Source organism: Typopeltis vanoorti, chromosome 10, assembly GCF_054136105.1.
Source record: "Typopeltis vanoorti isolate ZY-2024b chromosome 10, IOZ_Tvanoo_1.0, whole genome shotgun sequence".
In the NCBI taxonomy this organism is placed as follows: Eukaryota; Metazoa; Arthropoda; class Arachnida; order Uropygi; family Thelyphonidae; genus Typopeltis; species Typopeltis vanoorti.
In genome coordinates this window covers 31609413-31624909 of record NC_143558.1, presented here as the reverse complement: position 1 = coordinate 31624909, position 15497 = coordinate 31609413, and the positions used below count along the sequence as shown (strand labels likewise).

At 36.4% G+C, this 15497-nt stretch overlaps 1 protein-coding gene across 1 annotated transcript in view; it reads right to left on the bottom strand.

Annotated features, from left to right (window-relative positions):
* The window catches only part of tw (Protein O-mannosyl-transferase 2), a 303353-nt gene that overhangs the window by 35730 nt on the left and 252126 nt on the right, over window positions 1-15497 (bottom strand). The window contains exon 18 of the mRNA XM_090399620.1: window positions 2244-2384. Coding sequence (XP_090255746.1) covers window positions 2244-2384 — 141 coding nt within the window. The remainder of the gene's footprint in view (window positions 1-2243; window positions 2385-15497) is intronic.

Below are 15497 nucleotides of genomic sequence, written 5' to 3'. Positions count from 1 at the left end.
GAGGGTAAGAAGAAAGGAAAAATCAGAATTATTTTATTTATTTTTTGAACAGCCAAATGCTGTATTCATTTGTTGGGGAAGGCTGTTCCAAAAAATGGTTCAGCAAGTTTCAAGCTGAACTATAAATAGATGTTGGTTAGCTGCAGCTCTTGTACTTTTGATTTTAGAGGCATGATAATGGCAAATTCATCAGTGCACTATCCATAAAAGTGTCTATAGAACAGGTATAAGGCAGAAACTGAATGTCTATCAAAGATGAGATTGAAATTGATCTGTGAGAATGGGATGACAAGTAAACTGGATTGTCTTCTTCTGGACAGCATCGAGCAGCATCTTACAGAGGATTTTGGTGCACCATTCCAAATAAGTGAGTGATATTCCATGGTTAGGTAGATTTGGAATTTATATAGAGTTAGCAGCTGTCAAGATGTGAAGTAGCATCTCAAGTGAGAATGTACAGAAATTTTTGGCAGCTATGGTTGAAAAGTGTTTGCGCTGGGAAAGGTTGGAGATGTAGGTCAGTCCAAGAAGTGTAATCTGATTGTGTTTGGGTATCAAGGTATTAGTGAAAGTTAAAAGAAGGGATGCAAGTTATTTCTTTTTACAGATCAGACAGGGCTGAGTTTTAGTGGCACTGAAATCTGCAAGGCTGTCCTTGCCCCATTGAAATATAGCTACTAGGAGATTGAAGTTCAGGAAATCGATCATGGTGGATCTTGAGGGTTCTAGTGCTTGGGAACCTACAAAGTTTGTCAAATATGATTCTATTCGCTATTTCAAAGTTAAATTGCTATCTGTGCCAAAATAACTGAAAGATTTTTAGTTGTTCAATAGGCTTTGAGATGAGCTGATGTTTTCCATCTTCCTGCCTATTTTCATAGCTGTTATATTTTTATTGCTGATTTTCATACTAAATTGTTAGAAGAGTAGTTATTTTGTCAGAGGCCTAAAGATTGGCATAGGATTCATTTAACAGTATAACATTATCTAGAGTAAAGGTTAATATCTCCAATTTTGATAACTGGTTTAATGGCACACTAAATCCCCAGATGTTTGGTAAAGTTGATCTTTTTTCTACATATACATACGAAAAATTTTGTTATTTTGTTTGGTATATTTTTGTTGCTATTTTTGTGGAAGATTTTTTTTAAAACTGCAGTGACACTAATTTTTAATGTTGTCTTTCATGGTAGTGAGTGGAATATTAGGAAAATTTATTGAACAAGGACATGCAGCATGGGTGAAGGACTCGTGTTCATGTCTCCCACAGAAAATGCTCTGACTCCAATCCAAGCATGGCCTTGGACAGTGCCCCTACAAGCTACTGTACTCAGACTTCCTCCAGGCACAACCTAGCTTAGTAAGCAGCAGCAAGATTATTGACTAGTTGATCAGGATGCTTCCTAAAGTGCTACCGACAGGTTTGCTCCCATGTACTATCAAATAGATGGCATGGCCTGCAGAAACTGCTTTGCTGCTGTGCCCTGCAAAATGGAAGTGGGATTGGCTCACTAGCTAAATAATTATGGTGTGGAGAACATGAAGAAATATTACTCCAGAAATTACTTCAGACATCCAGAGTATCTTTATCATCAGTTTCTATGCCAATTTTATCATCTCTAATTCCTTTTACAGTACTTAATCCTTGATTTCAATAGCCTAGATCTAGAACATTTTGCAGCATTCATGAAATTTCTATATTATTCCTATGACCAAAATCTTCCTATGACTTCTGTTTATCCACTTTTATACGTAGCTTTCTTAACATTTTTAACACTTATCTAGAATGTTTAAAATGACTTTTTTAAATGAAGTGAATGAACTAGTGTATGGAAGTGGTGTTTTTTTTTTTTTTTTTTGCTTTAAACTTTGTTCATCCCACAATACAGACAGACAGACAGACCAGCTGGAGAATACAACCAGTTCACAGACATAGACAGGACTTACTGTCCAGTTACAGTACTGGCTGGTTTCTATAAAGCCAAGTTACCTGGCCATCAAATCCACCATGCTAAGAGACAATGAGCTAAGTCTATAGTTCTCAGGACTGCTTAACTTTGATCCTTTTTAGAACTTTCATACATATATTTTTACTCTTCTATCCCTTCCTATTTCAAATCACCATAATTTAACTGTTCTCTCTCTATAGAAAAGTCTATGATAATGTTCATGAATTAATTTTAATCGCTGATTTTAATTTATCTCAAAATAAAAATAGAGAAGAGAAGTAAATAACAAATTACCTGAAAGCATAGAACTGAAGAGGAGTGCTGGAAAGTAATGATGAAAATACAAGACTCGACCCATACCATAAAAAGGCAAGTAATGAAGTCCCCATCCAAGGAACAGCCACAAGGCAGCTTTCATTGTTTTTGTGTTTTGAGCTGAAAAATGAATAATGTAGGGTGAATATTTTGATTTTGAATACATTAGTTACTAGTCATTCAGGTGGTTATCTCTCTACAGAAAAGTCAATCAATACCAACCAATATCTGAGCAAATTCACACTGCCATCCTTCATAAATATAAGGCATAATACGAGAGGAGGGGGGGGGCTAGAAAGTTCTCATAAACATCTACAACAAAGATGATATTAAAGCAACTGATATAACCACAAGAAAGAACATATCTTAAAACCCTTTAATCTCCACATTTCATCAAATTGTAATAATTTGTTCTTTTACTTTTAGGATATATAAGAAGACATAAAATTAATTAATTTTGGTTTTCTAGGTGTTTATCAGAACTTTCTAGCCTCATAAAACATTAGCATAGAAAGCTATTTTCTCAAATGATGTTTTACTCCAAAAATCAATTTAAATATATTTTTAATGATTTCACCAATAATGGTTACAATAATTTTAAAAAAAAATGCAAGCCTTGGACCTAATTGCAAGAAAAATTAACCAAGAGTCATTTGAAAATGATAGTAGTTCCTTATATCAAAGGAGTCTTTGAAAGAAAAATAAATAAAATAAATAAATAAATAAAAATACCAATTAGAAATTCCCTACAAACCAATATTAAAACTAGCTTCCCTTATTCATTCTCTAAAAGATGAAGTTTGCCTATTATCAATACCTGGAGTACATAGAATATGTTGGCAATAAAAATTCACATATTATGGCCAGCCCAGCAAATCTGCTACCTACTAAAAGGAGATATATAAGGGATTGGAACTCTGTAATCTGTTGAAGAATCCTGAGATGTTGGAACATAGGACTCAATTATCTACAGGATTTGATTAGGAGTGTAACTATCAAATTCCATTAAAGCTTTGAATGAAGTTCTTGTTGTAAACTTGAGGGAGAGGAGCACACACATTATGTGCTTTATTAAGTAAATACTTGATAACAGCAATTTTTTGAGAGGTATGATGAATAGACTTTTGAAAAATGTGTCTGCCAGTAAAGGTAGGTTTTCGATAAACACTGGTTGGTAAATTACCAGAGGTTGTGCAGGTAGGAAGGATTTACAAGACTGGTAAACTACCAGCCTTTTGTTTTGCCATGGTGAACTGAATGGCAGATGAAGGCTATTGATTCAATGTAGGATAGTGATAAGTTTATCAGAGCTTAGACTTAAATTAAACAGCCTAATCAAAGGCATTGCCAGATCACTCGTACATTCTTGCAAAACCCTACCTGATATCCCATCTAATCCCACAGCTGTATTTACAATGAGATTCCAGAATATCCTAAGAACCCCCAATTCATCCACCTCTGTTACCACATTAGTGTCTGTCACACAGGTTAAAGCAGTAACCTCAATAGGATGATATATCCTTGCAAAGTAGTCACTCAGTAACTCAACTCATTTATCCAATTCTGTCTCCTCATGATCATCACTTATTAAGGTTAATCTTCCATAGTCATTTTTCCTCTTACTTGCCACATGATGAAAGAACTCTTTGGGATTTCCTTTGGCCTCCTTTGGTAGATTCTTCTCATAATCTGATTTTGCCTTCCTTGCCATGCTAGTCACTTGTCTTGCCTGACCTCGTACTGTTCATGAGTTTGCTGGTCATCTTTCTCTTTATATACCCTCCTCAGCATTTTCTTCTTTTGCAGCTCAGGCTTAGTGATATCACTCATCCATTTAACTCCTACACGATTAACCCTCCTTATCTGGGGATGATCCTTAACTATATCCCATGCAGTACTAACTTACTTGCATTGCAGTGTTTTATGCCATGGTACAGATTTAAGCTTCTTCCTAAGCATGTCACATAATCATCTGCCTTGTAGTTCCATGAATACCCCTTCTTGATAGATAATTTCTCATGTATTACAATCTGCCAAGTCAAGACCGCATGGTCACTTTCACCAAGTGGAGGCAATGTTGTCACCTTGGTTATGGATGGCTCTTCTGATCTTATGACCAGGTCCAATACACTCCCCTCCATTACATGCTGCCTTAAGTAATTAAGTGTACAAATTCTAAATTCTATTTCTCTCCTGCTATGTGATCTTTCTTCCTTTCATTCCATATCTCCATAGTTGAAGCACCCCATAATAATCACTTATCTGTACTCATTGTACTAATTTGGCAATGCACGTCTTCCAGATCATCTGTGGAACTCCCTGGCCAAAGCAACATCCAACTGTATATTTTGTCTTACTGGCCTTAATCTCACATCAGATTGCTTCAAATGAACAGCTACCTTCATGCCTGCTTCTATTCTTTTTTGTTGCAATTCATCTGCTATCATCAGCAGTACTCATCCTCCCATCCTATCTTCTATCTTCCCTGAAAATATTAAACCCTTCACATTCAATCCGTGTAACTACATCATCTGCTGCTAGCTAAGTCTCACTAATGCCAAAAACTCCTCCCTCTTGTTCCTGATACTTCTGGCATTGGGATATAGAAACTCCAGCATCCCTTTAGTCCCCAACCAACCTCTATTTTCTTAACTGACTACCATATTCAATATTTTTGCTTGAGAGACTAGATTCCTCACACTCACTCGCATCATGGGTGCCTTCATACAAACTCACTTGGTTCCACCCTAATTGCTTAAGTTTCCTTGAATTTGCACATTAAAGTGGTGTATGGAGGGGAAAATCGAGGTGAAAAGGTGATAGTGGTGTGCCGCAAGATTAAGTGCTGGGATCTTTGCTGGTGAATTTGTACATATGAGAGGGATCTGAAAAGTTCTCTACTTCGAAAATAGATGCCAACACTATCAGCAAGATTTTTTTTTTTCCTAAGTTGGTACATCGGTCATAAGCATCCATGTGAAATGCAAGTCATTCTATCAAGTAATTTGTTTTATAGAGCTGTCTGAAGCAAAAGTATTGTCTGTATCCCTTGAAATGGATAGCAAGCAACTCGTAGCAAAGGTGGAGCAAGCTACCAAAACTCCTATCCCAGTATCTCCCATAATGCAAAACACATCTCCCTGTGGATATGGATACATATCCACAAGGATATGATAGTCTAACCTAGTGAAAAAAAACTTTCAACATCTTTCTCTAAATCCAGAGTAATTTAATAAAAAAAAGGTGGCAAACCTTTTGGCAACTCCTATAGGTAAAGATGACCTTGCTACTGCTTCTGCCTGGTATCTCCAACTCTGGGCCTGGCTCCCACTGAAGAGACCTCAATAAAGGTCGAAACTAGTCTGGGTAGTGGCCAATCCCTTAATGCATAACAGTATACATATCCACAAGGAGATGTGTTTTGCATTATGGGAGATACTGGGATAGTAGTGTTGGTAGCTTGCTCCACCTTTTGTACGAGTTGCCTGGTGTTGTACTACTTACCCAGGTAAGATAGTACAACACTATATTCAGTCCTGAAGATATTTTCAGGCGCAAGCTTTGTTTGCTCTCACTGGGATAAAGGATTAAACTAAATTTATGATAGCCTACATAGCGTGATAAAACCGTTGCAACAACCTGTTAAAGCTGGCGCTCTGTCTGTGGTAAGGGACACTAGTTTATAAAGAGGCAGTTGAATGGTCTTGCTGTAACTCTTAAAACTGGTAAATATATCTTCACCCTGTGTTTGCTCCTTTAACAGAATGATAGTAAGTAATTCTTCTTTAGCAGAAAAGTCTTTAAAAACCATTCTAATAAAAATAATCATTTGGGCAATGTCAACTGTCTCTGAGTTCGATATTATTTTAATGAAACATAACTGCTGCGATGACAAACTTTTCTTCAATTCTTGAATTTTGACTTTTCGTAAATCACTGTTACGTGGATACGCCGTTTCATAGCTGCTGTGCACCGATTTAAAGTGTCATCCAAGTTCCCTTTTTTCAGCAGAGAAACACCATCATCATCATCAAATTCCTGCCATGTACCCTCAAGGGGTGTACAGGATATGACAGTACTACATGAAAAAATTACATCATTACTAACTTCCTATCTACAATTTTCCTCCAAATCAGTCTGTTACTTGTCAGGACTCCAAGATTATCAGATCTTATATTTCTATAGTCTAAGGGGTGCTTAAGGGTCAAAGCTGTATAACTGAGAGGAGACCTCCACATAGCCTTTAAAGGAATGCGGAGAACCGACCAGGGCTTCTGACCTAATGTCCAATCCTCACCTTCTCGTGGTGCACCCTGTTGGGTATCTACTTTGATACTGAACGAACGAGGATGGGCTGGCAATTTGGGATTTAGCCGACCAAATTGTATTCTTATTGGTTAAACCAAAATAAAAAATGATGGTACAACATGGCAGAGAAACACTTCCATTGCAAATCAAACAACAACATTTGTCTTTGATCATAATAAAGAAATAATCATGTTCCCACTCTTGATGATAGTGATATGTCTTTGCTTTTTTGTAGTAGTCATGATGGTAATTTTAATAAAATTTTAAATTATATTAAAACACTTTAAACTTCAAATTTTAAACTTGTAGCAGCGCACCAGCACAAAACAAACAACCGAGTTTATAATACTGCTATCATTTATTAATTAATTGCAGAATGTGCTGGTAGGGTCATGGTATAAAAGGGTTAGGAACCCCCCCCCCCCAACACACACACACACAGGCTCTCTCTCTCTCTCTCTCTTGGTTCTCCAGTCTTCGTATAGGTTGTCATGTGGTTTTCCTGAGTGACGGTCAGGAGTTCTCTCCTTCCGCCACAACAAGGAACAAAGTAAGCGGGATTTCAGTCCCATATCCCTATTATAGAAAGGAGGGACGCCATACAGCTGAGAAGAAAGGTAACTACTGCATGTTATATCAACCATGTTCTTGACAAAAAAAAAAAAGGAAAATCTGTGGAGAAGTAGGTGCCCACGTAGTGAATCTCACGACTACAGAATCGCAGATCCATTGTGTTTTCTTGGAAGAAGCTTGATGTGCTGAAGACATGAAGACCCACCTTGATCTGAGAAATCTCAGATATGGTCTGCTACAGAAGAATTCATCCTCGGAAATTATAGACGAGTAAGAAGATCCTTATCAAACGGTATCGTAAAATCTTATATTATTTCAAATCTTAATGTAGCTGTGATTGTAGTTCAGTTACCGATCTATTGAAAGACTTGAATGAGAGTTGAACTAGGACTTTAGTGCATTTAAGAATAGAAAGAGAATAACCTTGTCAGTATTGATAGATAAATAATCATGTGTCTACAAACTTATGCATGTCATCTATATTTTGTCTGAGAGCTGTTTGAAGAATTGAATGTGGTTACTATTGTAGCGATAGGATTGTTTAACCCATATTACTCCCGTGAGTTAACGTGTGCAAACTAATTGTGTTTAATTAAGGTAATGTATCATAATATTGTGCTCAGATGAGAAGTTTTAGTCAATTGTTAACATTTGAGAGGATATCCTTTTATCAAATGTGTGGAGTCTTTTGTCGTGGCATAATCGCCCTTCCCACATAGAATTTTATAACCTATCATTTGTGTTTTGTTAGTATTGCTTTGTATTGATTCAGCTTAGTATTGAATTAAGTTTTAACGAATTTTAATGTACACCTAAACCTCTTTTTATGCAAATTTTTTTACGCGAATATAGAGTTACGCGAATTGGGATATCAAAAATAATTTTTTTTTACGCGATTTTTATTCACTTTTACGCAACCAACCTAAAGTCTAGTTAGGAAAAAATCCGTAATTCAAGAAAATTCTGAGAATTTTGTAGAATTGCATTCTTGTTTCAATTAAGAAAATTCTAAATTCTAGAAAATTCTGAGAATTTTGTAGAATTGCATTCTTGTTTCAATTAAGAGAATTCTAAATTCTTACGAATTTCATTTATTGGGAATTTCCCGAATTACATAACTGACTGTGCATAAAAAAGCAGTTCTTAGCAGTTTGAATTTGGTGTTTGAGTAGACAACAAACACAGTTAGCGCATTTTTTTGCATTTGCATTTTTTAAGTGAAATAAAAATAAAAATTGCATTATAAAATTAATAATTTTGCCAAGAAATAATAAATGATAAGCTATATGTAATTTTCAAACTTTCATTTCATTAACCGAAGATTTTAATCTAGCCCTTACACGATGTTGCCAATAACCAAAAAAAAAAAAAAAAAAAAAAAAAAAAAGGAAAGCTGTTTCCTTGGATATAAAAAATTCAAATTTTAGATTGTATTCAAACTGGGGAAGGTGGGACGGCTGTGGGTAAGCATTTTGGAGTCTGTGAATCAACTGTCAGATCTATAAAGAAAAATGAAGAGGCTATTAGAAAAGCGGTATGTTCTGGTACAAAATCGAGTGCGAAATTATCATCATACACAAGAAATGTTGTTCTAGAAAAGGGCCGAAAAAGCTTTAGTGATGTGGATAGAAGATAATGTACAAAAAAGAATGCCAGTTGACGGAAATTACATCAAGCAATCAGCATTGAGATTTTATGAACAGATTAAAAAACTGCAGCCAGATACTTCATCTCAATCGAGGAAAAAATATGAATTTCATGCAAGCAATGGTTGGTTGGCTAAGTTTATTAAAAGACATGCTCTTCATAATATAAAAATTAAAGGTGAAATGGCTTCTGCTGATGAAACAGCTGCTAAAGCATTTCCACAAAAACTTGCTAAAATAATTGAAGATAGAGGTTACACTCGTGAACAAGTTTGGATATGGATGAAATCGGCCTTTTCTGGAAAAGAATGCCAAACAGAACTTGCGTATCAAAAATGCAAAAAATGGTTGGTGGGTTCAAAGCAGCAAAGGATTGCATAACACTCCTATTTTGTTCGAATGCTTTAGGAGATCGAATGTTTAAACCACTGCTCATAAATCAATCATTAAGACCACGGCCAATGAAAGTCGTAGATTTTCAAAAATTGCCAGTTCATTGGATGGCCAACAAAAAAGCTTGGGTGACCACTGATATTTTCACTGAATGGTTCCACAAACATTTTGTGCCAGAAGTTAGACGCTATTTGAATGACAAGGGTCTCGAATTTAAATTGCTTTTGATTCTTGATAATGCACTCTGTCATCCTGTTATAGAACACCCAAATGTGCAATTTTTTTTTCTACCGCACAATACCACATCATTACTACAACTTCTAGATCAGGGTATAACTGCGACTTTTAAAACATTATGTCAGACGAACATTTCAGTATGTTTTGAACAAGTTAATGATGACGAAACACTGTCAGTTATGGATGAGTGAAAAAAAATTTCAATTACAGATTGTATTGATCAGGTTCGATTATCGTTATCTGAATTGAGACCAGAAACTATGAATGCATGCTGGAAAGCTATTTGGCCCACATGTGTTAAAGAGAATGCTCCTGTTCTCCTCATGCAGAATTCTCCAATATAATAAGTTTGGCATGTGAAATTGGCGGAGAAGAATTCGATGATCTTACGTCGGTAGATATCGAAGAATTGTTAATTGATAAACCTCTTAGCGAAGACGAAATAGTGAAGATTGTTTCTAAGACTCCTGAAGGAGAAGAAGTTAATAATAATGATCAAGATAATCCTACTTTTACTGATGATATAATTAAAAAAGGTCTTAAACTGGCCAGTAATTTAGGCAATTATTTTGCCCGATGTGATCCAAATGAAGAACGTGCTGGGAAGTTTTCACGTGAGCTTAAGTTGTTAATGTCTTCATAGAGAGAATTATATCGCGACTTATATAAAGTATCAACACAGCGATTAATAACTGAGTTCATGCCTAAAACTACTGAAACAACTAGTGGTTCTTTTGTTCAAGACCTGAGAAGAATAATCCCACAAGTTGAGGCAGAAGTCGATGACGATAATACCATTACTATTACAGTCTCATGAAAACGAAAGCTTTCGCGTTTATTGTCAGAAACTGATATCGAATAACATAATTTTTTTATAGAATCCTTAGCAAATAACTGAAATGAATGTTTTTTTTTTAAGTTATTAAAATTCATTATATGTATGTGTGTTCTCCATGAAATGTAAATAAAAATCTTACGATCCTAATGAATTTAATGTTTTTTTTTTCTTCATTATTTTGCTTATATTTCAGGTTTGGAACCAATCTTCACTTTTTCTATGGAGTCAGTAGTTCCTTTTATGCGAATTCTATTTACGTGTAATTTTTAGGAACGTATCTATCACATAAAAAGAGGTTTAGGTGTATTGTATTGTGCTTATGTGTATAATAAACTTTTGCTCATTGAAAACTCAGTTGTCTGAAATTGCCATTCAATGCACCGCTTGTAATAACGTGCGAATCAAGCCATTGGGGGGGGGGGGGGAATTAAGTTGGAGTTCAAGGTCATGACTGCATAATTGTTTCACACCTAAACATATTTAAGAAATTGCTTCTTGTTGTGATTCTTTTCATAAACTAAATGTTCTAAATCGCAGCTAAAAATATAAATGTTTCAGGAGACTAAGAGCTTAGATACCTTGTATTTCGGTGATATCATGTATAGTAAAAAATAAACTTGTAAGAGTAATTGACAATTATAGGATGGTAAAAGGGGGGACACAACATAAATGGTGCAGCCGACAGGATGTGGTTTAGCTAATTAAACTTGAATCGTAAGCTAATCACAGAAAGTTGGTTTTGGGTGCAGATCAGACAACTGAAAGGCAAAAGTTATAATTGTGTGTTATTGGAATTTTAAAGTGTAATATACTGTAAACTGGATGCAAGTATGACGGAACCCTCTAGTAGTTTAGGCATGAATGATAGTGAATTTTTTCGTTATATTAACTGTCAACAAGTGTTCCCTCAGTTTTTGGGAAAGGAGTCCGATGATGTAATTAGTTTTTTTTGTTATATAGAAGAGCTTAGAAGGGTTGGAGGATGGACCAACTTTCAGTTGCTTGTCTTGCTCCCTAGTAAACTGGTGGGAAAGGCAAAAACTTTCCTGTACTCCTCTCCCATTCTCAAAGAGACCCAGGATTACTCACGATTTAAGGCGGTCCTAATTTCTCAATTCTCGAAACAGGGAAGTCTACGGCCCAACTTATGGAAGCTCCAGAGGTGCACTCAGAAGGAAGGGGAGAGTGTAGCTGAATTTCACAACAGATTACTGATGGTGGCAAGTACCCTGAGTGTCAATGGTGAAGAAAAGCTTCACCTGGACTGGGCCATCTTCCAGCAGTTTAGGCAGGGAGTCAAAGCAGAATGAAAAGAGACGGAAAAAAAAAAAAAGTTCACCAATCTAAGTGACTGTTACAGTGCTGTCAAAGAATGTGAACAAATGCTTGGAGACCTCCGTCCCACAACTGTTCTGGGGTTGGTCAATGTGTTTGAAGAGAAGGGCAGTTCTGAAAAAAGGCTTGAACATAATAAAGAGAGTAAGGAAAAGAGGGAAAGACCTAAGGCAAGAGAAGGAATAGAAGGGGGTGATAGACAGATGATAAACAAATTGACAGAGTCCTATGCTGATTCAGATAACATCAGGGCCATTTTCAAGCAAGAAATAGAAATTCTCCAAAAGCCCATTATGAATCGGTTAGACGAGGTGATGAGACATCTGGGAACTTTGACTGTGAGGATCCCCAGAGACTGGTTATAGCAGAGCTGAAGAAACCACTAAGTTCATTAGAGAGGAAGTTGAGAGCCTACAAAGACCCCTTCTGGATCAGTTGGATTCTGTAATGCAAAGGCTATCAGAAATCACCTCCCAGCAAGCAACAGTAAATCCTCTGGATCAAGGGAGAACTGATGATCACGGCAATGGTAGAGATCCCCCCCAAGATGCTTCAACTGCAAAAAACTTGGACACCTTGCTCAAAATTGTTACATCAACAGGAAATGCTTTAGTAGAGGTTATAATGGAGAAATGAATTTGCACACTTATACAAACAGAGTATGGACTAAAGGGCAAGGAAAGAAGGAGCAGCCTAATGAGATGAAGGTGAAGGCCAGTACATATGGAAAACATTGCAATTCCTTGCTGGACACTGGAGCCCAATCATCCATCATATCTCAGGACTACTTTAAGATAATAGAGCTCTATGCCAAAGACAACATCACTCACCTCAAATGACACGTGAGAATATCAGGTGTAACAACTTCCACCACTCACGCTTCAAAGTCTGTAAATCTTAAGATATAGCTACCTGAATTCAGATTGTGTGTTTGGCATGAGTTTCTGGTCTTGACAGGGTCCTCTCTTCCACAGATCAAACTGATTCTGGGTGGCGATTTCCTATCAAGGTATGACTTTAAGTGTGACTATATGAGGAAGGAGACATACCTGTTGGGATTCTAAGGTTACGAGGAAGAGAGAAACTCACCCAGGAATAAATCTCAGGAAAGGAGCCATCCCACATGAATAAGGTGAAAGGATCTTCCACAAAAGAATTAGTTAGTAACAAGAGCTCAGAGTTAGTTGAGGCTCAATCTGATATGAAATACTGCAGGACTAACAAAAGGGAGTGGAATAGACCCAGAGGAGTTCGGTACACGAGTACTGAGTTAATGGATTAAGCATACATTCAAAGAGGGAGAAGATGCTTCTGCAAAAGAAGGAACATCACAGTATGCAGAGTGGGTAAGGAGGAGCTCACAAAAAAAAAAAAAAAAATATATTTTTTTTTTAAGGCAGGAGGGAACATTTGTTAAAGTTTGTGATTAATAAAGTTCCTAAAAAGAATTTATTTTGATCACAATTTAACAAGTAGGAACCTTTAAAAAAAAAAGACGGAAAATATACTTGCATCTAAATGTGAAATACAACTGAGAATATTTGCTAACTCACATAAGAAAATTTGCTATAATATAATGAAAATAAGATAAGTAACTTACAGAATATTGGTCATAAGAATTTTGCATGTAAAGGCTCGTTGTTAAACAACTGAAACAAGGGATTATAAGTTTATGTCAATTCTTAGAAAATTTTGGTAAGCTGATAAATTTTAATAAATGTGACTCAATGGGTTAGCAAGAAACAAGGTAAGGTCAAAGTTCCCGATTTTTGACATCGCCACAAGTCAGTCGCGTGCACACGGCCCCATGGGAATTTCGGCAGAAAAACACAGAAAGCATATCCATATTACAGAAAGCGTATCCAGACATTGGGGGGGGGGGGATTAATTGCAGAAAGTGGCGGTAGGGTCATGGTATAAAAGGGTTAGGAACCCCCCACCCCACGGGCTCTCTCTCTTGGTTCTCCAGTCTTTGTATGGGTTGTCATGTGGTTTTCCTGAGTGACGGTCAGGAGTTCTCTTCTTCCGCCACGACAAGGAGCAAAGTAAGCAGGATTTCAGTCCCATTTCCCTATCATAGAAAGGAGGGGGATGCCATACAGCTGAGAAGAAAGGTAACTACTGCATGTTATATCAACTTGGGAAAAAAAAAAAAAAAAGGAAAATCTGTGGAGAAGTAGATGCCCGCGTAGTGAATCTCATGACTCCAGAATCGCAGATCCATTGTGTTTACTTGGAAGAAGCTTGGTGTGTGCTGAGGACGTGAAGGTCCACCTTGATCCGAAAATCTCAGATATGGTCCACTACAGAAGAATTCGTCCTCGGAAATTATAGATGAGTAAGAACAGACTCTAGCATAGAAGATCCTTATCAAACGGTATCGTAAAATCTTATATTATTTTAAATCTTAATGTAGCTGTGATTGTTGTTCAGTTACCAATCTATTGAAAGACTTGAACGAGAATTGAACTAGGACTTTGGTGCATTTAAGAATAGAAACAGAATAACCTTGTCAGTGTTGATAGATAAATAATCATGTGTCTAGAAACTTATGCATGTCATCTATATTTTGTCTGAGAGCTGTTTGAAGAATTGAATGTGGTTACTATTGTAGCGATAGGATTGTTTAACCCATATTACTCCTATGAGTTAACGTGTGTAAACTAATTGTGTTTAATTAAGGTATTGCATCATAATATTGTGTTCAGACAGATGAGAAGTTTTATTCAATTGTTAACATTTGAAAGGATATCCTTTTATCATATGTGTGAAGTCTTTTGTCGCGGCTTAATCGCCCTTCCCACATAGAATTTTATAACCTATCATTTGTATTTTGTTAGTATTGCTTTGTATTGCTTCAGCTTAGTACTGAATTAAGTTTGAATGAAGTTTAATGTATTGTATTGTGCTTATATGTATAATAAACTTTTGCTCACTAATAACTCAGTTGTCTGAAATTGCCATTCAATGCACCACTTGTAATAACATGCGAATCAAGCGACGGGGGAGAAAAATTAAGTTGCGAGTTCAAGGTTATGACTGCATAATTGTTTCTCACCTAAACATATTTAAGAAATTGCTTCTTGTTTTGATTCTTTTCATAAACTAAATGTTCTAAATGGCACAGCTAAAAAATATAAATGTTTTAGGACACTAAGGGGAGCAAGAGCTTAGATACCTTGTATTTCGGTGATATCGCGTATAGTAAAAAATTTGTTACAAACAAGAAAAAGATAAACTTGTAAGAGTAATTGACAATTATAGGACGGTAAAAGGGGGACACACAACAATGGCAATATCATATTAAAAAATGAGGATATTAGGAAAGAACTTGACATTGTTAGCATCCAGGAATGTGCTAGCAGAGGTAATGTCAGGTGGTATGGTCTCTTAAACAGAGTTGGAGAGAGAATTGATTAGAAACATGTCTTCTCTGCCAGGTTGGCAGGAAAAAAACCCAGATGAAGACCAAGATATAGGTGGATTAATACGACAAAAAGTGCCTTAGAAGTGTAACACTAAAGGAAAGGTTTAGTACCACTTTCCTTCATAATGTGATCCATATAGATAATGAATAACAGAGGGGATAATGTACAACCTTGTCTCACACCAGGTTTAACATTAAACCATCTTCCTGTACTTCCTTCAATTCTAACTGCTGACTTACAACTCAAATAAAGACTAAGTATTGCTTGATATAATGAATATCTGGCATTATTATTATTATTGTTCTGGGCAACTCCAAGGAGTCGACAGACTCATCAAGGGAGGCCCTAACATCATGTCAAGAACAACTATTCGACAGTGACACAGTATCTATCATACCTTGCCTTGAAATCCTTCACGGTCGTAGCACCCACAACAGACTCTGGCAGCTTATTCCACTCATTCACCACTCCAAAA